We start from the raw sequence: 25,642 nt of genomic DNA on the forward strand, positions 1-25,642 counted from the left end.
CGCTCTCATTTCTTTCACTCTCATATACAATATAAACTTTTTCAGCCGTTTGAGAGTAAGTTACAGATCCTTTCCTTTTATCCCTCAAAACTTCTGTGTGTGGGGCTTCTCTGGTGCCTCAGTGGTTAAGAGTCCACCTGTCAATGCAGGAGACACAGGTTCCATCGCTGGTCTGGGAAGATCCCACATGTCACAGAGCAACTAAGCCCGGGCGCCACGACTATTGAGCCTGTGCTCCAGAGCCCGGGAGCCGCAACTACTGAAGCCCACGTGCCCTAGAGCCCGTGCTCCACAACAAGAGAAGCCACAGCAACAAGAAACCTGCTCACCTCAAACAGCGTGGCCCTGCTCGCCGCAACTAGAGAAAAAGCCTGGGCAGCAACTAAGACCTGGCAGAGTCAAAAATAAATAAATACAATAACTTTTTAAAAAAAACTTTATATTTTCTAAGATCAAAAATATTTCCTTTATAATCACACAAAAATGATAGAAATCAGGGAAGTTTGTCTTGATGCAATGTTATTATCTAATCCACAGTGTGCATACAAATATGGTCAACTATCTGAATAATAAAACAATAGAATTTTCTGTGGTCTAGGAGTCAATCCAGGATTTTGTTTACGTTCTCCTCTATCTGGAACATATCCTCAGCTTCTCTTTTATTTTTTATAAGGATTTGATAATTTAAATGGTGCCAGACAATGGTTTTAGAGAAGACCATCAATTAGAGTTTACACAATATGTTCTCATTAATACCTTTAAGTCTACACTTCATATTTTAAATATGCCCACATAAAAAGGAAGGAAGGTAAGGACTTCCCTGGCAGTCCAGTGGTTAAGACTCTGAGCTTCCAAATCAAGGGGTACAGGTTCAATCTCTGAACAGAGAACCAAGATCTCACATGCCATGTGGCAGGGCCAAAAAAATTTAGAGGAAAAAAAAAAGAAGAAAGGGAGAGTACATTTACCATGTGGAAATCTAGCAAACATTACTTCTGCCAGGTGATCAAAGTCAACATCAGTAATGAGATGTCAGGTTGATAGTAAATACCCCTGAAATGTTGTTGACTGTACTAGTATTTTACCTCCATGATCTTCCTCTTCAAAACCCAGAAACCCAGTCTAATTATGAGAAAAACATTGGACACACCCTAAAGAGAGGGACTTCTCCAAAATACCTGACCAGTAATCCTCAAAACCGTCCAAGTCATCAAAGACAAGGAAAGTCTGAGAAATTGTCACAGCTAAGACAAACCTAAGGCTACGTGAAGACCCAATGTAATGTAGTGCCTGGGATGGGACCTTGGGCCAGAGAAAGGATATTAGGTTAAAAACTAAGGAAGTCTGAATAAAGTGTGGTCTATGAGAATTCTTTACAATTTTCCTATATATCTAAAAGTGTTGAAAAAAATAACTAAGATTATTTAGTATATATATTTTTAGGACTTCACTGGTGGTCCAGTGGTTAGGATTCTGCCTGCAGATGCAAGGGACACAGGTTCGATACCTGGACTGAGAAGTTTCCACATGCTATGGGGCAACTAAGCCCCTGTGCCACATGTTCAGCCCAGAGGCCTAGAGCCCCAGCTTGGCAACAAGAGAGTAACCCCTGCTTGCTGCAGCTACAAAAAGCCCACACACAGCAATGAAGACCAAACCCAGCCAATATATAAATAATTCTTAAAGATACACATTTTTAATCCACCACATGTCTGCAACCCCCATCTTGTTACTAAACTCCTGGTTCCCTCCCATGACGTCAAACTCAGGTTAACCCAGAATGTTCTCTGAATGACTTCACGGTTGCCCAATATTATCATTCTTGTGACCTTCTCTTTTTATGGGCAGGCACACTCATCAACGACCTCGGAGAGATTAATGATTGTTCCATGTTGACTATAAAACGCATCTCCCAGTTCAACAGTGACTACGGCTAAAAGGCTCATGAGAGGTACCAAGAGCTCATCGTCATGACAGGAAAGTTTGTGTGGTTTGAAGGGATACCCTTCCCAAGCCTGGATTACTCACCTGAACTCCTGAGAGAGGTGCAGGAGACTTTTCTTATTAAAGATGAAGATGTCTTACTGCTGACTTTCCCCAAATCAGGTAAGGAAGCAGGATCAGACACTGACAGGCTGTGGCTACGGCCCTCATTCATTCAGTAGACAGGTGAGCTTTCTGTATGTCGACAATGCATTAGGGAAATAGAAATGTGCACTGATACCACTGATGTTCAGAGAAAAGGGTCGAGCCAGGCAGTTACACGGTAAGCTGAGAGCTCAGAGTGGATAATCAAAGGCATTGGAGGAAACCATGAGAATGAGGCATAAGGCAGATTCAGCTGTTTGTAGAGAGGAGTGGAAGAAGATGGAGAGTGAAGTCTGTAGAGGAAGTGGGCTGCTGTTGTTTAGTCGCTCAGTCCTGTCCGCCTCTTTGTGAAACCCCATGAACTGTAGCCCACCGGGCTCCTCTGTCCATGGGATTCTCTAGGAAAGAATACAGGAGAGGGCTGCCATCTCCATCCCCAGGGGCTCTTCCTGACCCAGGGATTGAATCCTAATCTCTTCTGTCTCCTGCACTGGCAGATGGATTCTTTACCACTGAGCCACCAGGGAAGCCCTAGAAGAAGTAGTGGAAGGAGGTAATTCTGTGAGATGTTGTATATGTTAATTAGCTTGATAGTGGTAGTCTTTTCACATATGACATGTAACAAACAAACACAAACACCTTAAATATTCACATTCTTTTTTTAAATAGAATTCTGCTTCTTGCTTTAATTATTGTTCTTGCTTTATTTTGGACTGTGTTAGGTCTTCATTGCTGCGTGGGCTTTCTCTAGTTGCAATATGAGGGCTTCTCTAGAGGTAACTTCTCTTGTTGTGGAGCCCGGGTTCTAGGGCTTCAGTAGTTGTGACTCATGGTTCAGTAGTTGCGGTGCAACGGCTTAGTTGCCCCACTGCCTGTGGGATTTCCCGGGTCAGGGATCGAACCCATGTCTCCTGCATTGGCAGCTGGATTCTTTACCACTGAGACCCCAGAGTTGCCCTATTTCTGCTTTATATGAAAGAAACAATAAGCTCCCTGCTAGCAGAAAGAAGTCTTATCCAGTTACTTGTATAATATGATGCTGCAATGGAGAGTTTAGTCTTGCTGTGTTGACCCCACTGTTTTTGAACTGAGGGTGTTAAATATATACGTCCTTAATTTGTTAGTAATAAGTCAATAAAACGAAGTGAGAGGGCTGGGGTGAGGAATAAATCATAACTACCACAGCCAAAAAACAAGGTAGAAGAAATGACACTAAGTTGAGATCAAAAAGAGTGAACATGGGGCTTCCCTGGTGTTCTAGAGGTTACGAATCTGCCTGCCAGTGGAAGGGACAAAGGTTCAATCCCTGGTCAAGGAAGATTCCACATCCTGTGGAGCAACTAAGCCTGCACACCACAACTATTGAGCCAGTGCTCTAGGGTCCACAAGCCACAACTGCTGAAGCCCGTGCGCCTAGAACCTGTGCTCCACAAGGAAAGAAGCCACCGCCATGAGAAGGCTTCTCAGTAGCCCCTGCTCACTGCAACTAGAGAAACCCGAGTGCAACAAGGAAGACACAGCACAGCCCTAAATAATAAAATGAATGAATAACTTTTTTAGAAAAAGGAAAGAATTAGCAGCAGGAAAATAAAATGTTTTCCTTTTTTCAAAAAAGAATGTGAAATTATTTCTTGAAAAGAGATATTTTCCAGGACTTCCCTGATGGTCCAGTGGTTAACAATCTGCCTGCCAATGCAGGGGACATGGGTTCAGTCCCTGGCCCAGGAAGATCCTCCAAGCTGTGGAGCAATTATGCCCGTGTGCCGCAACCACTGCAGGCTCTAGAGCCCATGCTCTGCAGCAAGAGAAGTCACTGCAATGAGAAGCCCGAGCATCACAACTAGCGAGTAGCCCCCTGCTCACCACAACTGGAGAAGTGCAGCAAGTGCAGCAAGACCCAGCCAAAAACAAATGCATAAATAAATATCACTTTTCAAAGAGGAAAGATTTTCCAGTAAAGGTATCAGCATGGAGAGTGGCCAGGAATTAGAAGAGAAGTTGATAAATTTACTGAACTGAAAAGATATGGATCATATATCTAAGAGTGGCAGGGTCATAGAGGGACTGTGATTGGGCAAGAAGCAAGGCTGAAATCATCAGAAGTGCTGTGGTAATGATAAGCCAAGGGCAATGGGAATCTGTTCAAAGGCCAAGAGCAATGGGAACATGTTCAAAGGATTTAAGCAAGTAGCCAAAGCGTAGTAGCAACCCAAAGGTCCATTGACAGATGAGTGGATAAACATAATATACAATCCACATATTTAGAATATTATTCAGCCTTAGAAAGGAATGGAGTTCTGACACTTGCTACAACACGGATAAACTATGAAGACATAGTATGTATGGAGTGAAGTGAAAGTTTTAGTCACTCAGTTGTGTCTGATTCTTCGTGATCCCATAGACTCTAGCCCTTCAGGTTCCTCTGTCCATGGGATTCTCCAGGCAAGAATACTGTAGTTTGTAGCCATTCCCTTCTCCAGGGGATCTTCCTGACCCAGGGATCGAACCCAGGTCTCCTGCATTGCAGGCAGATTCTTTATCATTTAGCCGCCAAGCTCTGCATGGTATGTATGACTCCACTTAAATGAGGTATCAGAAACAGAAAGTAGAATGGTTGCCAGGGACTGGAAGGAGAAGAAAATGAGAAGTTGTTACTTAATGGGCACAGAGGTTCAACTGTGCAAGATGGAAAAATTCTGGAGATCGTTTGCACAACCATGTAAATATTCTTAACCCTACAGAGCTGTACAAGGCTGCCTGGTGACTCAGTGGTAAAGAGTCTGCCTGCCAATGCAGGAGCCTTGGGTACAATCCCTGGGTCTATAAGATCCCCTGGAGAAGGAAATGCCAAACCACTCCGGTATTCTCTTTTTTCTTTTCTTTTTTAATTAATTAATTAATTTCAATTGGAGTCTAATTACCTTCCAATATTGTAGTGGTTTTTGCCATACACTGACATGAATCAGCCATGGGTATACATGTGTCTCCCATCCTGAACCCCCCTCCCACCTCCCTCCGCATCCCTCAGGGTCATCCCAGTGCACCAGCGCTGAGCACCCTGTCTCATTCATTAAACCTGGACTGGCAATCTATTTCACATATGATAATATACATGTTTCAATGCTATTCTCTCAAATCATCCCACCCTCGCCTTCTCCCACAGAATCCAAAAGTCTGTTCTTTATATCTGTGTCTCTTTTGCTGTCTGGCATATCGGGTCATTGTTACCATCTTTCTAAATTCCATATATATGCATGAATATGCTGTATTGGTGTTTTTCTTTATAACTTACTTCACTCTATATAATAGACTCCAGTTTCATCCACCTTATTAGAACTGATTCAAATGCATTCTTTTTAATAGCTGCCACTCTGATATTCTTGTCTGGGAAATCCCATGGACAGAGCAGCCTGGAGGGCTACAGTCCATGCGGTTGCGAAAAGAGTTGGATATAACTGAGTGGCTAAACAACAACTGAACTGTATGTTTAAAGATGGTTAAGATGGTACCTTTTATGCTCTGTATACATTATAAGAATTTTTATAAGTCAGATTAAAATGATTGATCATATTTTTCCTTTCTTTATCTAGGAACGAACTGGTTGATTGAAACTGTCTGCCTGATTTACTCCAAGGGGGATCCCAAGTGGATCCAATCTGAGCCCATCTGGGACCGCTCCCCCTGGGTAGAGAATAAGTATGGGTATGAATTACTAAAGGAGAAGGAAGGCCCACGTCTCATCAGTTCTCACCTCCCCATCCAACTCTTCCCCAAGTCTTTCTTCAAATGCAAGGCCAAGGTCAGTGTACAGTAGTCAAGACAGTCTTCATCAGGGCTTCCCTGGTGGTCCAGTGGTGGTGCTTTGTCGTTTAAGTCGTGTCCAACTCTTTTTGACCCCATGGACTGTAACCCACCAGGCTCCTCTGTCCCTGAGATTCTCCAGGCAAGAATACTGAAATGGGTTGCCATGCCCTCCTCCAGGGCATCTTCCCAAGCCAGGGATTGAAGCTGCATCTCCTGTGTCTCCTGCATTGAAAATGGATTATTTACCATTGAGCCACCAGGGAAGCCCCAATGCAGGGGACGCAAGCCCAATCCCTGGTTGGGGAACTTCTGCATGCTGTGGGGTGCAGCCAAAAAGCAAAAATATAAAATAAAGATAGACTTGAGCAATGCTTGTTAAACTTTAATTTGCCTAGGAATCACTTGGAGATCTGATTGAAGTGCAGTTGTATTCAGTAGGTATGACGTGGAACCTGGGAGTCTGTATTTGATGGTGACACAGTCATACTGGAATACAAATGTGTAGACCATTCTGCAGGTTATGCTAGCCAGGTGTAAGCCAGAGACCAAGGGAAATAACAACGCTAAAATCTTAGAAAAGCACGTTTAAAGCCAAACTAGAATTTATAACTGTATTATACCCTGAATAATCCTCCTTTGTTGCTCTAAAAAATAATAATAATAATTAGCCAGCCTTAATTAAATAAATACCTCCTGCCACTTATGTAGAAGCACCAGAGAGATGCTCATATGAGAAGCAGCACACTTACATCAATGTCTAAGTTCAGGGTGATCACTCTGCCTTCATGACTGGTTTTTCTAACCATTATATGTTTCTATATCCAGCTGACATTTTGGTTGGTTTGTTTGTTTGGCTGTACCACACAGCAGGTGGGATCCTATTTCCCTGACTAGGGATCAAACCCATACCCCCTGCAGCGGAAGCACAGAATCTTAACCACTGGACCACCAGGGAATTCTTTGGCTTTTTCTCCATTTTTATGAAAATCAAGAAGGTTGGGGAAAGAAAGAAGGTTAGAAAATGACTTGATTTTTCATTATCCTGCTTTCCTCTTTAAGATGATCTACCTCATCAGAAATCCCAGAGATGTTTTTGTATCTGGTTATTTTTTCTGGAGGAGTGCAAAATTTGTTGAGAGACCAGGATCACTGGAAGAATATTTTGAATGGTTCATCCAAGGAAACAGTGAGTGAATGTAAAATATGAAAGCTAGGGGTTGCCAGAGTCCTTCATCATACCTCTTCTTTTTCTTTTAAACCCAACCTGATGTCTCTACATCATACCAACCCATGAGTATCTCCATCACCACTGGAACCCAGATTTTCTAAATCCACATACTGTCTTATAGAGCAGCAGAACCTCAACCAGCCTTTTTGTTTGCCCCATCAGAAACTATTCTAGCTATTTTCTGAGTCTCCAGGATCTGTCTAATACTAGCACTGAGCACTCATATTCTTTCCTCTACCCTCCTAATCTATGACTTTCTGAAAGTCAGCTTTCATTGGCTTTCTGCACAATACAATCCTGACTTTTCAGCATTTTTCAGATGCATCGTCCTTATTCCTTTATTTATTTATTTTTGGCCACATTGGGTCTTCATTGCTGCCCAGGCTTTTCTCTAGTTGCTGAGAGGAAGGGCTACTCTTCGTGGCAGTGCACGGGCTCCTCATTTCCGTGGCTTCTCTTGTTGGGGAGCTGGGGCTCTAGGGTGCTCGAACTTCAGTAGTTGTGGCACGTGGGCTGAGTAACTGCAACTCCCGAGATGAAGATCAAAGATCCCAGACCCAGCCCAGAAAAATAAATACATATTTTTTAAAAAAAAAAAAAAGGAAGAAAGGCTCAGGCATGGTAGTGTTAGTCGCTCAGTAGTGTCCAACTCTTTGCGACCCCATGGACTGTAGCCTGCCAGGCTCCTCTGGCCATAGAATTCTCCAGGCAAGAAAACTGGAGTGGGTTGCCAAACCACTAACAGGAGCACAACTCCACCCATTAGCTGATGATTGGATTAAAGCTTTACTGAGAGAGGCTCTGTCCACCACAGCAAGACACAGAGATGAACAATACACTGGAAGGAATCAGTAGCAGAATAACTGAGGCAGAAGAATGAATAAGTGACCTGGAGGACAGAACAGTGGAAATCACTGCCACAGAACAGAATATAGAAAAAAGAATGAAAAAAAAATAGTGAAGACAGCTAAGAAGCCTCTGGGACAATATTAAATGCACCAACATTTGCATTATAGGGGTCCCAGAAGAAAAAGAGAGACAGAAAGGACCCAAGAAAATATTTGAAGAGATAGTAGCTGAAAACTTCATAAATAGTCAACCAAGTCCAGGAAGCTCACAGAATTCCAGCAGGATAAACCCAAAGAGGAACCCACCGAGACACATAGTAATCAAACTGACAAAAATTAAGGACAAAGATCAACTATTAAAAGCAACAAGGGAAAATGACATACAAGGGAGCTCCCATAAGGTTTATCATCTGATTTCTCAACAGAAACTCTACAAGCCAGAAGGGAATGGCGCGATATATTTAAAGTGGTGAAAGGGAAGAGCTGACCACCAAGAACACTCTACCCAACAAGACTCTCATTCAGATTTGATGGAGAAATCAAAAGCTTTCCAGACAAGCAAAAGTTAAGAGAATTCAGCACCACCAAACCAACTTTACCACAAATGCTAAAGGAACTTTTCTAGGCAGGGAACACAAGAGAAGGGAAAGACCTAAACAAAATACACCCAAAACAATTAAGAAAATGGTAATAGGATCATACATATCAATAATGAACTGACATGTAAATGCATTAAATGCACCAACCAAAAGACATAGACTGGCTGATCGGATGAAAACGTCCATATATGAACTTCCACTTACCATATCACTCTACTTAACCACCCAACTTGTACATAATTATTTTATATTGTTGAGTAAATCACATTCCCATTATGGCTTGCAATTTTAATTGTCTTTTACTTTTTGTCTGGCTATTGATTGTGAAAAACTAACAAATATCTTTTACTATTGTGGTTATGTAACTATTACTCACTTAACACCATTGCATCATGATTGATCAACAGAAAATAATAGAATTCTATATCACCAAAACTATCATTTAATAGAAAAACCTGTCATCACTTTTTAAAATCGAGATACATATTAGAATTATCTTGAAATTTGTTGAAAAATACAAATGACCAAGTTTTGCCTTTTTTCTCCAAAGCTCCAGATGTGTTTCTAATGACCAACCATGTTTAAAACCAACTGGACTATATGCTGATCTTTTATCTAGCTTGTTTCACTTTTTCTATTTCATATTCGGTGATCCCATTTCATTTAGTTTATGTTTTCCAGTTTCTCCATCTCTTCCTTTTTTTTTGATGTTCTTTCTCAAGCCATTATCAAGCATAGTAGAAAAGCTTTCATAGACATATATGTGTGTATAAAATATGTATAATACATATTTTAGGAACTTATGAATTTTTGCCTCCCTAAAAAACTTATGACATTTTGATCCCACTTGTTTCACTTAGTATGAATAGAATGCTGGATTTCTAATTTAAAAAAAGACTAGATACACAAAAAGTAACAAAAGTTTACCATATAGCACAGGGCACTGTAGTCAATATCTTGTAATAACCTATACTAGAAAATAATCTGAAAAATAGTATATGCATATTGTTGTTGTTCAGTCACTAAGTTGTGTCTGATTCTTTACGATCCCATGGGCTGCAGCATGCCGGGTGCTTCTGTCCTCTACTATCTCACAGAGTTTGCTCAGATTCATGTCCACTGAGCCGGTGATGCTATCTGACAATCTCATCCTCTGCTGCTCCCTTCTCCTTCTGCCTTCAATCTTTCCCAGCATCAGGGTCTTTTCCAGTGAGTCAGCTCTTTGCACCAAGTGGTCAAAGTATTGGAGCTTCAGCTTCAGCATATGTTCTTCCAATGAATATTCAGGGTTGATTTCCTTAGGATGACTGGTTTGATCTCCTTACTATCCCTGTGCACCTGAAATGTTGTAAGTCAACCATACTTCAAAAAAAAAAAAATATATATATATATACTAAGAAAGAAAAAATACAGGAAAAGGAAATCTTCAAGAAGACAAGCCTGAGAATTTCCTCATTGATGAAATCTGTTTGAAGAAGCACAAAGCCTTGCAAAGAATTATTACGAATCAATCACTTAGCCTCTAAGAAAGCTGTAGTAGAAAAAAAGAAAGGAAACCTTAAGCCAGAGGAAAGACAGTTTCCCAAAGAATAATGATTCCAACAGCAACATTGAAGGCAAGATGGTGGGGGGGTGGGGGGCAGGGAGGAAGCCAGAGGTGTGGGAATGGTGAGAATACATCCAACAAATAAACATTTGAAAGGCAGAACATATTAGGGGCAACCAGAACGCTACTTCTCAGGTCACATGGCTCTCTGGACAAGCTCTCCTTACAGCATATAAAGCTGTATACGAAACCTGCTCCAAGTGAAGTAGCCTTGTTTCATTTTATTTGGTTTCTGAAGTTGTTATTTATTTATTTTTGGCTAAGCTGGGTCTTCATTGCTTCTCTCGGGCTTTAGCTGTGGTGAGAGGGGCTGCTTTCTAGTTGCAAGTGTGAGCTCTCACCGCGGTGGCTTGTCTTTCTTGTGAAGCACAGGCTCCAGGCATGTGGCTTTGGTAGTCATGGCGCACGGCCTCAGTTGCTCCAAGTCATGTGGAATCTTCCTGGTCCAAGGATCGAACCCTCGTCCCCTGCACTGGCAGGCCGATTCTTATCGACTGTGCCACCAGGGAAGTCCTGTGCTTTTTAAAGGGCTAATGCGTGATGCTGGATACTAGTTACAACAAGCATAAATGTGCCCTGTGTTGTGCTAGCATTTATGTCCACAGAGGGAACATATATATGGATCCCTGTTTTCATTCTGTGTGTCATCTGCTCACTCTTTCTGCCTCCCCTGTATGCAGTGCCATTTGGATCATGGTTCGACCACACTCGGGGCTGGATGTCCATGAGAGACAAGGAGAACTTCCTGATACTGAGTTATGAAGAGATGAAATGGGTAACTATTGGTCTTATAATCGGCAAACTCTTTCTCATCGTCACTCCCTCTAACTTCCCTCCCTTCCTCTGAGTCTCCCTTCCACCTTCTCAACGTTTAGCCTGTGCATGCTCATTAGAAGCGAGAACTTAGCCACCAGGTCCTATTGGCCTGTTTATGGTCAAACGCCGTGCTCTCTTTCGTCACGTGTTATCTCACCTTACAACATCCAAGAACTGACTCATTGGAAAAGACCCTGATGCTGGGAAAGATTGAAGGCAGGAGGAGAAGGGGATGCCAGAGGATGAGATGGTTGGATGGCATCACTGACTCGATGGACATGAGTTTGAACAAGCTCCAGGAGTTGATGATGGACAGGGTAGCCTGGGGTGCTGCTGTCCGTGGGGTCGCAAAGACTCGGACACGACTGAGCAACTGAACTGAACTGAACTGAACAACATCCAAAGGGCTTTTTCCATACACTGAGGCAGAGTACAATGGCTTGTGCTCACACTGGTCACTGGTTCTGTAATTTCTAGAGGCATGGTGCTGCTGATAACCTAGTAGTGAGAAGGGTCTGAGAAACAAGATGGGGATGGGTAGAAGCAAGCTGGGTTCCAGAGATGTGTTCAGCTGTCTGACATCCCAGATGGACTGGTAAGAGAAAAATTAAGTCATAAAATCAGTCGGTGTGATTACTCTGAGGCCAAGGACTAAACTAAGCAGTGATAGGCAGGAAAAGCTGGCAGATGATACTCAAAACCAATAAAGGTGATGAAACCACAGAGAGAAGAACTTTAACCTTCAGTGGGACCTTGGAGAAAAGAAAAATAACACAAACACTGGCTTTTGCTTCTATCTGAGAAACATTACTTTCCATCATCTTCTCCCAGCTACTTCTATTCAATCCTCTGTGGCGTCCACACGAATTTCCTTTTTACCAAAGAGTCTTTTGTAAATAACAGTTTACCCCAGTAAATTGTTTTCTTTCTCTCTCTCTCTCTTTTTTTTTCCTGGGGGTGTTGTGGTGATTTTTGTTTGCTTGTTCAGTGTTGCTTTTTTCCTTTTTCCTTCTTTTTTTGATGTTCTTTTGTTCTTTTATGTTTTATCACTGTGTGTTTTCTTGTTAGATCATACTGAAGGCTCATGGAATAAAGAAAAAAAAATTAAAGCATTTTAGCTCTAAGAGGAAAGTCTCTGATTCAAAACAAAACCTTTCTGATTATAAAACCCATTTTCTTATAATCTCCAGGATCATGGGCCAAGAACTAATTATTGAGATAATAAATAAGAAGACATAGTAAAGCTCTCTTGTGTTATTCAAATGTTAGTTGTGAAAAACAGCATTATTTGGGCACACAGCCAAGGCTTGAAGTCAATTCCTTAAATTTTTGTCAAATTCTCCCCAAAACTCTCCTGCCTAATCCTGCTCATAAATGTCTAGAAGCCCTTCTAAAGTCTCTTTGGAAAACCCAGCATTTTAGTGTTAAAGTGTCCTGAATTCAGTTATACTGGGAAATCCATCATGGTCCCTCCATCTTTTTTTTCCAACTATTCTCTAAGTCATCTTTTTGTTTGTTTGTTTGTTTACTTTATTTCTTAAAATTTTTAGCTCAGAGGTAAAGAATTCACCTGCCAATGCAGAAGCGCCAGGAGTCATGGGTTCGATCCTTGGGTTGGGAAGATGCCGTGGAGGAGGAAATGGTAACCCACTCCAAGGCTCTTGCCTGGAAAATCCTGTGGACAGAGGAGTCTGGCGGGCTACAGTCCATGGGGTCACAGAGAGTCGGACACAACTGAGCACACACAGGCATAGTTGCTTTACAATGTTTGCTGTACAGCAAAGTGCATCACTTAAGTGTGTACATATATCCCCTTTTTTGGATTTCCTTCCCATTTAGGTCACCACAGAGCATTGACTAGAGTTCTCTGTGCCATATGGTAGGTTCTCATTAGTTACCTGTTCCTTACTTAGTATTGACAGTGTCTGTGTGTCAATGTCAGTCTCCCAGTTCACCCACTCTGGACTCCTCCAACTCTCTCTCTACTCACATCTCTGCATTTCTTTCCTCTTTTCCTCTCCCCTCTCCTCCTCCTCTTTCTACTGTCTCCTCCCCCTCATCTCTTTTCTAGGTTCTTGCTCTTTCACATAATCTCTCAGATTTTCTCTTCTTCTAGGACACGAGGAGCACTGTGGAGAAGATCTGCCAATTCCTGGGCAAGAAACTAGAACCAGAAGAACTGAACTCAGTCCTCAAGAACAGTTCTTTCCAGGCCATGAAAGAAAACAATATGTCCAATTATTCCCTCCTGAAGGGTTTGCAGTTAGAAGAAAATGGACATCTTTTGAGGAAAGGTAAAAGAAAATGTGCTGCCTTCAAAATGGATCAGAAAATGTAGAAGTTATTCATATGCTTACAACAGGGCACTAACCATTGGGAGTAGGGACTGTTTGAATTTATCAACTTAAATTGCTCATCACTTTAAAACATCTCTTGTGAGCCCTTATGAGGGTGTCTCTTTTTATAGTACAGAGGTGGACTGCAGGTGCTTGGAGAAAGTTTTTCAGGTATAACATGGTGATCAGTCTTACATGCAAGGCCATTCAAACTCTCTTTCTCAGAATTTAACATGGAAGATATCTCTTCTGCAAACAGTAGCCAGATTAATCTACTATTCTTGCTAACTCGCTAGCTGTGATTGACCCAGAAATTAAGGACTGGATTGGGAAAGTTCATGTTTGTGTTACTCCTGGTGATTGAACATAGAGAAATATCCCCAACAACAACAACACAAATGTATGAAGAACAGCTCAATTGGAAAAAGGAAAGAGGAAAGACTTTTCACTTAGCTGAGAGCCTGTTTTGTTATCAGACATTATAAAGCCCCCTGTGATGAGAAATTAATCATGTCCATATCCTTGAATTCAAGATGAATGAACAGAATCTACAGCATAGAAGGGGAGGAGCCTGTTTTCCCAGAATCCTATAGTTCAAATAGATCAAGGATGTGATTCATGCAAGGAAGAAATGAAATGGACTTCCCTGGTGGTCCAGTGGCCAATACTCTGTCTCCCAATGCAGGGTGCCGGGGTTCCTTCCTTGGTCAGGCAACTAGATCCCACATGCTGCAACTAAGACTTCAAACGCCACAGCTAAAGACCCCGCATGTTACAACAAAGATCAAAGATCTCGAGTGCCACAACTGAGACATGGCACAGCCAAATAAATAAATAAAAGTAAACAATTTTTAAAGAACCAGAAAGACCGGTTAGATTTCTAATACAATAATCCAGGAGAGAAATGAGAGAAATGATAATGATGTTAACTTGGATGTAGGTGGTAGAAATAGAGGTTGCGAAAAGTGGCTAAATACTGGTTATATCAGAAAATAGAGCTGCATTATTGCTGACAAATTATATACTGGGAGAGAAGAGAACAAGGGAAATTGTTTCAAGCAGGCTAGAAGTCTAAATGTGTATGACTGCCAGGCAGTAAAAAGCAACAAACCAGTGGTCATTCTGCTTTATTAGCTATGATTTCCATGTCAAGCAAACAGAAGAAATAGATCTAGGGCTTCCTTGCTGGTCCAGGCATTAAGAATTAGCTTCTAGCGCAGGGGACATGGGTACAATCCCACATGCCTTGGGACAACTAAGCCCATGCACTGTAACTTCTGAGCTCCTGTTCCACGAGAGAAGCCACTGCAATGAGAAGTCCGATCCCAACTGGAGAGTAGCCCCCAACTGCTGCAACTAGAGAAAGCTGGTAAGAGCAACAGTGACCCTGTGCAGCCATAAATAAATAGATAAATAACTTTTAAAAATAAATAAAATAAAAGGTGTAAGAATGTACCATGTACTACTTAATAGCAATATTCTTTTAAAAAGAAAAGCAATAGATGCAGGAAGACATATAGTGGAGTCTTGAGACCGACCCTTAGATCTGATCGGAGTCTCTATTTTATGTTTGTCAGGCATGACTGGGGACTGGAAAAATTACTTCACGGTGGCCCAAGCTGAAATCTTTGATAAACTATTCCAGGAGAAGATGGCAGACCTTCCTCAAGAGCTGTTCCCGTGGGAATAATGTTCTAAATCTTCCAGATCTTATATGGATACTGATATTTGTTCTCCTGCCCTTATACGTGTGAGTGACTGGGGGTAATTGCATAAAACCTGTTATTTCATCGTGGTGTTTTGAATGATCAAATCTCTGCATTTGACAACTTGACTGTTAAAATTTATCAGGGTCCCTCCTAATTCACTTTGTGGCATCCTGACTTTTTAAAAAGGTTTATCATGTTTCATTTCACTCCTACAGAGTGGTAAAGAAATAATATAACTATTACCCTCCAATTATGTCAATTTTTAAATAAAACTGAGAAATAAAATTACAAAGCAGATAAGGCACCTTGTCTTTCCATTGCCCATATCTCTACAATTTGCTATTATGATGACCTTGAAGTATATCATTTCCAACCTAGCATTATTCTCTTAGTATGTGGTGTTTGACCATAAACAATATATTGAATTTATGGAGGCTTTTTAAACCTAGAAAAATGGCGTCCTGCATAACACATTCATCAACTTGCCTTTCAAGTCAGTATTTTCTGTTTGGCTGTCATTACATGTTGATTGTATAACTCATTGATTATTAGGTATTGAGATTTATAACTTAGTCACTTATCCTCCCTCCGATTAATTTGGATATCTTCCCTGCCAATTTCTCCTGACTTAAAACATGGCTTTGGCCTAACATATGGTCTAACCTTGGAGAATGTTAGATAAATGGATTTTTAAAATGTGATATATACAAACAATGGGATATTATTACCGAGTGGTAAAGAAGAAAGACGTTCTGTGAAATATGGATGAACTCAAAGGGCATTCATATTAGTGAAATAAGTCAGGCAGAAGAACAAATAGTGCGTGATTCCACTTACATAAGGAACATAAAAGAGTCAGACTCACAGAAAAAGAAACCAGAATGGTGGTTGCCAAGAGCTGGGGGAAGGGGACGTGGGGAGCTGTCACTCATCAGGTACTGTCTCAGTCATACAAGATACAAGAATATGTCCTAGAGACTTACTCTGTAGTGCTGTGCCTATAGTTAACAATACTGGGTTGTGCACTTAACACTTTGTTAGAGGACTTCCCTGGTGGTCCAGTGGTTAAAAATTCGCCTGCCGACGCAGGGGACACAGGTTCAATTCCTGGTCTGGGAACTAAGATCCCACATGCCGCAGGGCAACTAAGCCCATGCTCCGCAACTACTGAGCCTGTGCTCCAGAGCCCGGAAGCCACAGCTACTGAAGCCCTCAGGCCCTAAAGGCCACGCTCCACAACAAGACAAGCCACCGCAATGAGAAGCCGACACATAGCAACTAGAGAAGAGCCCACGCAGCAACAAAGACCCAGCACAGCCAAAAAAAAAGATAAAATTAGTTAAAAAAAAATTTTTTAATCAAGCAGTATACTTCACCATACTCACAAACTAAAGTAAGAAAATCACATAAGTGTATCCACTGATGCAGAAAAATCATTTAATAAAATTCAATATATATCCTTTTCTTCTAATGTTTGAGAACCAGTAGTTTTTTATTTTATTTTATTAAATTTTTGGCCTTACTGTGCAGCATGCAGGATCTTATATCCCCCCACTGGGATCAAACCTGCAGTGAAAGTACTGAGTCCCAACCACTCGACAGCCAGGGAAGTCGTCCAGTACGGCTCTTTTTACCTCCTTGAGTAGGTTTATTCCCAAATATTTTATTCTTTTGCTACAACTGTAGATAGGTTGTTGGCTTAATTTCTCTTTCTGGTAGTTTGTTGTTAGTGTATAGAAATACAACAGATTTCTGTATATTACGGAGAAGGCAATGGCACCCCACTCCAGTACTCTTGCCTGGAAAATCCCATGGACGGAGGAGCCCGGTAGGCTGCAGTCCATGGGGTCGCTAAGAGTCGAACATGACTGAACAACTTTACTTTCACTTTTCACTTTCATGCATTGGAGAAGGAAATGGCAACCCACTCCAGTGTTCTTGCCTGGAGAATCCCAGGGATGGCAGAGCCTGCTGGGCTGCCGTTTATGGGGTTGCACAGAGTAGGACAAGACTGAGGTGACTTAGCAGTCTGTATGTTAATTTTTGTATCTTTCGGTTTCACCAAATTCACTCATGAGTTCTAGTAGGTTTTTGTTGGCACCTGATTTTCTTTGTACAGAATCATGTCCTCTGCAAACACTGACAGTTTTACCTCTTCCTTTCCATATAGATTCCTTTCATTTCACTGTGGGGCTTCCCTGGTGGCTCAGACCGTAAAGGGTCTGGCTGCAATGTAGGAGACCTGGGTTCAATCCCTGGGTGGGGAAGATCCCCTGGAGAAGGAAATGGCAACCCGCTTCAGTATGCTTGCCTAGAGAATTCCATGGACAGAGGAGCCTGGTGGGCTGCAGTCCATGGGGTGGGAACGAGTCAGACACGACTGAGTGACTGACACTTCCACTGTTTCACTGTGGGTGAAGCCAGGTCCTGGGACTAGGGTTAGCCTATACTGGCAGGCAGAGCTGGGTCCTGGGGTCTGGTGGCAGGGCCCAGGGGTCGCAGAGCAGGTGCGGGGCCACTGGTGGGTGGGGTCAGTTTTGACACAGTTAGCTGCAGGGCCCAGGGTGTCTTGATGTTGTGCTGACCTGCTAGTAGATAGGACCTGGGCCCGGCCAGTCCCTGGGGAAAGATGTGGCCTCTAGTGAGTGGGCCTGGTCTGCAGACTGCAGGCCTACAGTCTTCTTGCTCCTGTCTGGCCCCCTGGTGGGTGGAGCTGTGCTAGAGGCTCTTGCGGTTGTAGTTCAGTTGCTCAGTCATGTGGCAAATTTTCAAGACCTGCCAACCAGAAGTTACCACCTCCCTTCTTCCTGAGCTGAATGGGAATTCCAGATGCTTCCATCATCGTGGATGGTGAGAACACAGCCTGAGATTGTGGAGGGAGGTGGAATAGAGCCCGGGAGAGCTTGCTAAGGGGTGGCAAAGATTTCTGGATTCAGAAGGGGGTGGGGAGATCCCTAGGAGAACCCCCCTCCCTCCCCCATGCCCAGAGTGAGTCTGAATCTTATCTCCCTCCTCTTCTGTCCCCCGAATGCTCACAGGGACTTCCCCCACCTGGGCTCCTCCTGGAACAAACAGAAGATTAGACTCTTCCCTGCCCTCCCCTACAATGTCAGGGTTTGAGTGGGGTGGGGTTCCAGAGAGTTGTGTGTGTACATCCCCACCAGGGTCTGTTGGATAATCAAGAGGGTTCTCATTACACCCTGGCATTCTGTATCCCTCTCCCCCGTCCCCCGGCACTTCCCCCCAGAGCCTGTCACATGAGCGTCCCCCTCCCAAATCTGATCTAATTCTCTCTCTGCTCTGCTGAGGCCGGCCTGGCCTTAAGAGGATTGGAGCATTTGCTAAATGGGACCAGGCCAGGGTCAGAGGACCGACTGTGGGGGGAACTCAGGAGGCAGGGCTGCCACAGGGAGGCGGTAAAGGAAGACGTTGATGGAGAGACAAGAGGAGTAGAGAGAAGAGATGATATTCCTACAGCATTTGGTAAAATCAAAGAAGGGGATAACAAACACTCCCTAGCTCTGTAGGAAAAGTGCTTACTTTATGAATTTTCAAATTATCAAGCCCAAAACAACATCCAGATAAGTTGTTATGAATTTTTTTTAATTGAGTCAGGTCCCTAAATACAAAATAAATCTATCCACAGAATCCTATATACGAGGATGGGGAACACATGTACACCCATGGCTGATTTATGTCAATATATGGCAAAAACCACTACAATATTGTAAAGTAATTAGCCTCCAATTAAAATAAATAAATTAAATATATATATATATACAAAAATATGAAAAAAAAGAATCCTATATACAGAACACAGATTTTAAAATAAAAATTTAAATTCATCTAAAATATCAGGTAATCACAAGACAAAACACTAGAAATAAACCTACAGAAATAATAACACTTAGCAGAGAATCTTTGTAAACAACCAAATGAATGATTAATAAGTAATATACCTAGATTGGAAAGCTCAGTATTGTAAAGATACCAATTAGCTCCAAAACTATTTATGGATTTAATGCCCCCCTTTTTTATTCACAAACATTTATTTGAAACTACAAGTAAGGATAGAGACAAGCAAAAACAAAAATCTCTAGACATCAAGGGAAGGTAAAGATTTAAGGCAATGTTAATTAAATTCCCTATGAGGCTGGTGAAGGTCCTATAGCAAGTTCCCACGACTGTGAAACAGACGCTGTGAACAATAATTCCACCTCTGACTTAGAAATTCACAAAAAAACCCACGTGCGCCTCAAATACTAACGAGGACGGGTACATTCGGAGCTTCGAGACCTGAGATGGCCTCATAGTAACACAAAAAAACGTCCCCTCCAAAGGCTGGATCAAGGGAGGTGCGGTCCCTTTGCGGACAGTAAACCAGATGTGAAGACCAAGCCATCACACCTTCCCGCGTCCCCATGGGCACCACATGCAGACTCACAAGGTCCTCATCCCCTTTGGCACCTCGGAGTCTGCAGGACTTTGTGAGGACAGATGACCACGACCCTATAAATTCATGAACTGCCGGTGGCCTGTGTCATTCTCATCCGCAAAGCTATCTCCCATTTGGTACCCAGACGTCGGGGAGGAGAGCTCCTGGGATGAGAACATCAGGGCACAGTCAGGAAGCGAAAGAGGCTCTGGGCGGTAGTTCGGGACGTAGGGGTCCTGAGGCCAGTCCGGGCCTGGGGCCGGGGCTGGAGCAGCCGGGCCGTACACGTGGACGCCCTGTGCCGGGACCCACGTGGCCCAGCCGCAGCTGGAGATGCCAGGCTCCGGAGCTGGGAGCACCCGCGCGGGGCCGGGGGGAGGAGGGCGGCTGTAGAATCCAGGGCCGTCTGGAAAACGGGGGTTCGCAGCTGTGGCAGCATATTCCGGAGCGGGAGCCCGAGTCCGGGAGGCTCCGGGGTCCGTGGGCTCAAGGCCGGCCCTCTGGTGTCCGCCATCGGCCTGTCGTCGCTCCAGACGGGAGCGTTGGGCCCTGCGGTTCTTGAACCACACCTGGGGGAGTGGAGGGGCCCTCTATCGCCTCTGCTGGAGGGAGGCAGGGGCGGGGTGAGGTTGTCCAGGTGAGAATCCCTCCTCCCCTCTCCCTCTCCCCACCCAGACCCAATTAGAGGCTCCTGGGGTTCAGGAGGCGGCGGGAAGGGGCGCAGAGGGCAGGGGGCAGGGCTTCGGGGGCGTCAGGCAGGCCAGATGATACAGCACCCGGTTGAGGCGGACGGGGGTCCAGCCCTGGGTCCACAACGGGGAGACCCCTTGCTTGCTGCGGACCCGGGGCAGCCCTGGCCCCTCTGGTCTCGCGGTCCCCACCGGTGGCTCCGGGAGGGCGGAGGGTGGCCCCGGGACGGGGCGGGCTCAGACCTGCACTCTGCGCTCGTCCACATGGAGCCTGGCCGCCAGGCGCAGGCGGGCCTGGTAGCTCGGGTACTCGTTCTTCAGGAAGGCTTCTTTGAGCGCCTCCAGCTGCTCTTTGCTGTACACCGTGCGCTCCTGCCGCTGCCTGTTTGGGGGCGCTGATCTCCCCGTGAGGGAGGCCTGACCAAGGGAGAAACAGGGTCCCATGAGCCCAGGAACAGCCCCCAGCCCGCCTGGCACCCTCCCCCTCCCTGGACCAGACCCAGGTGAGCGGGTGGGACTCAGGCCCGAGGGCGGGAGGAGAAGCCTGGGTCATCCGGAGTGAGGTTGTTGGTCAGATCCTGGCTGTCTGCCCTCCAGCCCTAACCCCCGCACCTCTCTTGGTCTCAGTGAGCACAGCTTGGAAATGGGCTTGATCTCAGCCCATGGGGTATTCCAGGGCCCCGGCCTGAGAAGACAGGCAGGACAGGCTCCTTGGTGACCCTTGGTACTCCCCCAACCCCCTACCGTCTCCCAACCAAGGGGGGAGCCACCCTGACAGGGGACCCCCGTGGGCCAGGCTCTCTGCTCCTCTTCCCCAATAATGTGATTCCACCCCCAGACTCCACTAAGTCCCAGGAGGCCAGACTCACTCATGATGGACCCGGGTTCTTGTATCCTCCTGCTGTTTTGCTGTCGGAGTTTGAGGCTCTGCTCACAGACCTGGGACAAACATCCTGGTTTTATGCTGTGCCTACCTAGGCACACCCTAAGGGTCCTGAAACCCACCCTCTCTTGCCCCACCCTCAGCCTCCCTGCCTGGCAAGAGAGTTAATTGGTTAATCCTTTTATTATTGAGCAACTACTAATGGGGGCAATAATAACAGCCAGCTTAAAACTAAACATTCAGAAAACTAGGATCATGGCATCCAGTCTCATCACTTCTTGGCAAACAGATGGGGAAAAAGTGGAAACAGTGACAGACTTTATTTTCTTGGACTTCAAAATCACTGCGGACTGTAACTGTAGCCATGAAATTAAAAGACCCTTGATCCTTGGAAAGAAAGCTATGACAAACCTAGACAGCATATTAAAAAGCAGAGACATTACTTTGCCGACAAAGGTCCGTATAGTCAAAGCTATGGTTTTTCCAGTAGTCATGTAGTCATGTACGGATGTGAGAGTTGGACCATAAAGAAGGCTGAGCACGGAAGAACTGATGCTTTTGAATTGTTCTGGAGAAGACTCTGGAGAGTCCCTTGGACAGCAAAGAGATCAAATCAGTCAATCCTAAAGAAAATCAACCCTGAATGTTCATTGGAAGGACTGATGCTGAAGCTGAAGCTCCACTACTTTGGTGGATGCAAAGAGCTGACTCATTGGAAAAGACCTTGATGCTAGGAAAGATTGAAGGCAGGAGGAAAAGAGGGCAACAGAGGATGAGATGGTTGGATGGCATCATTGAATCAATGGACATGAGTTTAAGCAAACTCAAGAAGATAATGAAGGATAGGGAAGCCTGGTATGCTGCAGCCCATGGAGTCGCAAAGAGTCGGACACTACTTAGGGACCGAACAATTAGTGGGTCCTGTCCTGGAAGCTGCCAAGAATCCTCCGTATTAAGACACCTTGGGGGAACTTCTCTGGTGGTCTGGTGCTAAGATTCTGTGCTTCCAGTGCAGGGGGCCCGGGTTCGATCCCTGGTCAGAGAACTAGTCCCACATGCCACAATGAAAATAGAAGATCCCTTATGCTACAATTAATACCTGGGGCAGCCAAATAAATAAATATTAAAAAAAAAAAAAAAAAAAGACGGCTTGGCTCCTGCCCTCTGTGGATGAATGAACTGAATCTGGTTTGTCTGTTGGAGCTTGGGTCCTAGGAGCCTAGCTTTGTGTTTCTCCAGGCTGCATAGACCTGGGGTCTAAGCATCATACTGAAGTAGGGGCAGGGGTCTCCTGGGACTGGGGGCAAGGGAGAACATAGCTCATGATGCTCATCCCCTGGGACTTTTATTATCATCAGTGCAAGATGAAAACTAATTAAGTGATCAAGTACGACATGAAACAAAGCAAAGAGATTTTGTTATTCGATTTACATCACTCTCTGATGCTCATGGGGCATCCTGCCATCAGTGGACATTTACTCTGCTCCCTGTTCGGCAACCTTCTGCCATAACCGGACATCTTTTCTACTTCTGGAGCAGCTGGGAATGCTTGGTCACCAAGACAGTTGATGGTGCTGCTGTCAACAAGAGAGAACCTAGTAACGTCCTTGGTCTATAAGGTATGACTCTAGGCTGCCTTCTCCCCAGTTTTTAAAAAAATTTATTGAAGTGTAGTTGATTCAAAATGCCATGTTAATTTCTGCTATACAGCACAGTGATTCAGCTATACATCAGTTCAGTTCAGTCACTCAGTCGTGTCTGACTCTTTGCGACCCCATGGACTACAGCACGCCAGGCCTCCCTGTCCATCACCAACTCCTGGAGTTTACTCAAAATTGTTGCTCAAAACAGTTATACATATATAGACATTATTTTTCATATCATTTTCCATTCTGGTTTATCACAGGATTCTGAATATAGTTCCCTGTGCTATATAGTAAGACTTTGCTGTTTTTGCATTCTGTCTATAATAGTTTGCATCTGCTAATCTCAAACTCCCAATCTTTCCCTCACCCACCCTCCCCCTATCATGGGCTCCCTACCTTTGAAAGGAAATTAAATGGAATGTTGTGATGTTTAGATGAGCAAAGACTGAGAGGAGGCTTCATGCCGGAGACAGGTAGCTGAGGGGATGGGGAATCTGGCTTTCCTGTGTTTGGGGAGAGTAGGTTGGTTATTGAGACAGACTTGGTGATTGCTGTCAATATCCTCAGCCAAAGACCTTCAGAAAGCCCCACTGCTTGTGCAAATTGATTGTCTTGTTGGGCTTCTCTGGTGGCTCAATGGTAAAGAATCCGCCTGCCAAGCAGGAGATGCAGATTCAGTCCCTGGGTCGGGAAGATCCCCTGGAGGAGGGCATGGCGATCCCCTCCAGTATTCGGACAGGACTTAGTGACTAAACAACCAACAACCAAAAAATTGTCTCATTGCAATGACGGAGAACACATCATGGGAACCTTAGGGGCAGCTCAGTAAGAGGCTGTTAGAAAGAACCTATCAGGGGCTTCCCCAGTGGCTCAGATGGTAAAAGATCTGCCTGCATGTGGGAAAACCCGGTTTGATCCCCGGGTCTGGAAGATCCCCTAGAGAAGGGAGTGGCAACCCACTCCTGTATTCTTGCCTGGAGAATCCCATGGACAGAGGAACCTGGAGGAACTACAGTCCATAGTGTCCCACAGAGTCGGACACGACTGAAGCAACTTAGCACGCACACACTGTAAGAGACAGCCCGTCTGGCCCACCCTGGTCCCTACCCCTGGGCTGAGTCCCACAGTTTGGTTTGTTTTAGTGGCAAGAAGGGGCCAGCAAGGCAGAAAGAGGAGGGTGGAGGGGTAAGCCAATGCCAGTTGTACCAGCCTTGGAGAAGCCCTAAAATTGTTCCCAGAAAACAGAGAAAGGGAAAGTGAGAGTTATAGAGATAGGAAGACAAACTGATAGGAGAAGCAGAGACAAACACAAAAACATTAATATCTATAAGAGAGAGGGAGGGACTTCTCTGATGGTTAAGAATCCACCTGCAAGGGACATGGGTTTGATCCCTGGTCCTGGAAGATTCCACATCCAACTAAAGCCCTTGCATCACAACTACTGAGCCCGCACACCCTAGAGCCCGGGCCCTGCAACAAGAGAAGCCCCCGCAATGAGAGGCCAGCACTCGGCAACTACCGAGCGCTCCCGCTCGCTTACCCCGAGCAAAGAAAGCCTGCTTGCAGCAATGAAGACCCAGCCCAGCCAAAAAATAATATAAATAATTTTGTTTAAAAAAAGAGAGAGAAAGGGAGGAAGAGACAGAAACAGAGAAATCCAACCATATTTTTCTTATTTGTGGCTCTTACATACTATTCTAAATGTTTTATATTTGGCTGCACTGTGTGGCATGAGGGATCTGCATTGGGAGAGAGGAGTCATGACCACTGGACTGCCAGGGAGGTCTCAGTGGCTTGTAATTATTAACCAGGGTCTCATCTCTCCTGCGTTTTGTCCCTTCCTCTGCCATGACAAACTCTATCTCGCACCTTCTCTCCTCCCAGTTGGGTACACAAAATACAATTCCATATATGTTAACTAATGAAATACAAAATTAATCTTCCTTAAAAAAAAAAAAAAAAGCCTCCTCCAGGCCCATATGCTTCACTGTTGAATTCTATCACATACTTAAAGAAGAAATAAGACCTTGCACGAACTCCCCTCCTGACATCTGTCTTTTCTTTCCCTACCTAATCTCCTCCTCCGCTCTGCTTTCTGTTCTGCATTCTCTGCTCATTTCCACCCTCTCTTGACCTCTTTCCCTCCCCTTCAGTTCCCCCAAACTGTGCGGGGCTGAAAGGGCCACCTTTGAAGTCACCAAACAGAGGGTGTGTTTGCACACTTTGCAGCCCCAGGGCCGTTCCATTCTTATCTCCCAGGCTCTGTTTTTTCATCCATAACCTGAAACCACCAGGATGGCTGGGACAGAACCCTGATCATTTTGGGAAAGTTACTTAACCCCTCCTGATCCATCAGATAGGGGAGATGGGGGTGGTCCCAACCTCATGAAGATTTAATAAGGGAGAAATACAGAAGTGCCTGCCACACTGTAAGCCCTTCGTAATGAATTTAGCTGTGGACTTTCTTGGTGGTACAGTGGATAAGAATCTGCCTGCCAGTGCAGGGGACATGGGTTCGATCCCTAGTCCAGGAAGATTCCACGTGCCGTGGGGCAACTAAGCCCGTGGGCCACAACTACTGAGATGGCATACCTACAGCCCATGCTCTGCAACAAGAGAAGTCACTGCAATGAGAAGCCCATGCACCGCAATGAGAAGCCCGCGCACTATAATGAGAGGGTAGCCCCCTCTGGCAGCAATGAAGACCCGGCACAACCAAAAAAGAATTCAGCTGTGATTTTATTACTATTGTGTGTCCCAGGCATGGTTTCACATGGAAGGGACAAGGGTGGATGATGCCATGCCTTAGTTAAAACTCACTTGTCTCCATGAAGTCCCCTCCCCACAATGGGTCATGGGTCTGAACCTAATCCCCGCTAATTCCCCTGCCATTCTGCTGAGGCTGGGCCATCATAAGAGGATTGGAGCATTTGCTAAATTAGTCCTGTTCAGGGA

General features: G+C 44.6%; 2 protein-coding genes across 2 annotated transcripts; one reads left to right on the forward strand and one right to left on the reverse strand.

The window, feature by feature from the left end:
• Positions 1-1,970: 1,970 nt before the first annotated feature.
• On the forward strand, positions 1,971-15,015 carry LOC145514904 (sulfotransferase 2A1-like). The gene is made up of 6 exons (XM_081513898.1): positions 1,971-2,106; positions 5,679-5,887; positions 6,952-7,078; positions 10,854-10,948; positions 13,106-13,283; positions 14,903-15,015. The coding sequence occupies exons 1-6, from the start codon at positions 1,971-1,973 to the stop codon at positions 15,013-15,015; spliced, it is 858 nt and encodes a 285-aa protein (XP_081370024.1).
• Positions 15,016-19,043: 4,028 nt separating this feature from the next.
• Positions 19,044-20,711, reverse strand: LOC145512911 (tetrapeptide repeat homeobox protein 2-like). The gene is made up of 3 exons (XM_081507625.1): positions 20,658-20,711; positions 20,402-20,575; positions 19,044-20,038 (listed from the first exon to the last, which is right to left on the reverse strand). The coding sequence occupies exons 1-3, from the start codon at positions 20,709-20,711 to the stop codon at positions 19,544-19,546; spliced, it is 723 nt and encodes a 240-aa protein (XP_081363751.1). The 3' UTR covers positions 19,044-19,543.
• Between the last annotated feature and the right edge of the window lie 4,931 nt (positions 20,712-25,642).

The sequence above is a fragment of the Giraffa tippelskirchi genome, chromosome 7 (genome assembly GCF_054371585.1).
Source record: "Giraffa tippelskirchi isolate mGirTip1 chromosome 7, T2T-mGirTip1v1.2.pri, whole genome shotgun sequence".
In the NCBI taxonomy this organism is placed as follows: Eukaryota; Metazoa; Chordata; class Mammalia; order Artiodactyla; family Giraffidae; genus Giraffa; species Giraffa tippelskirchi.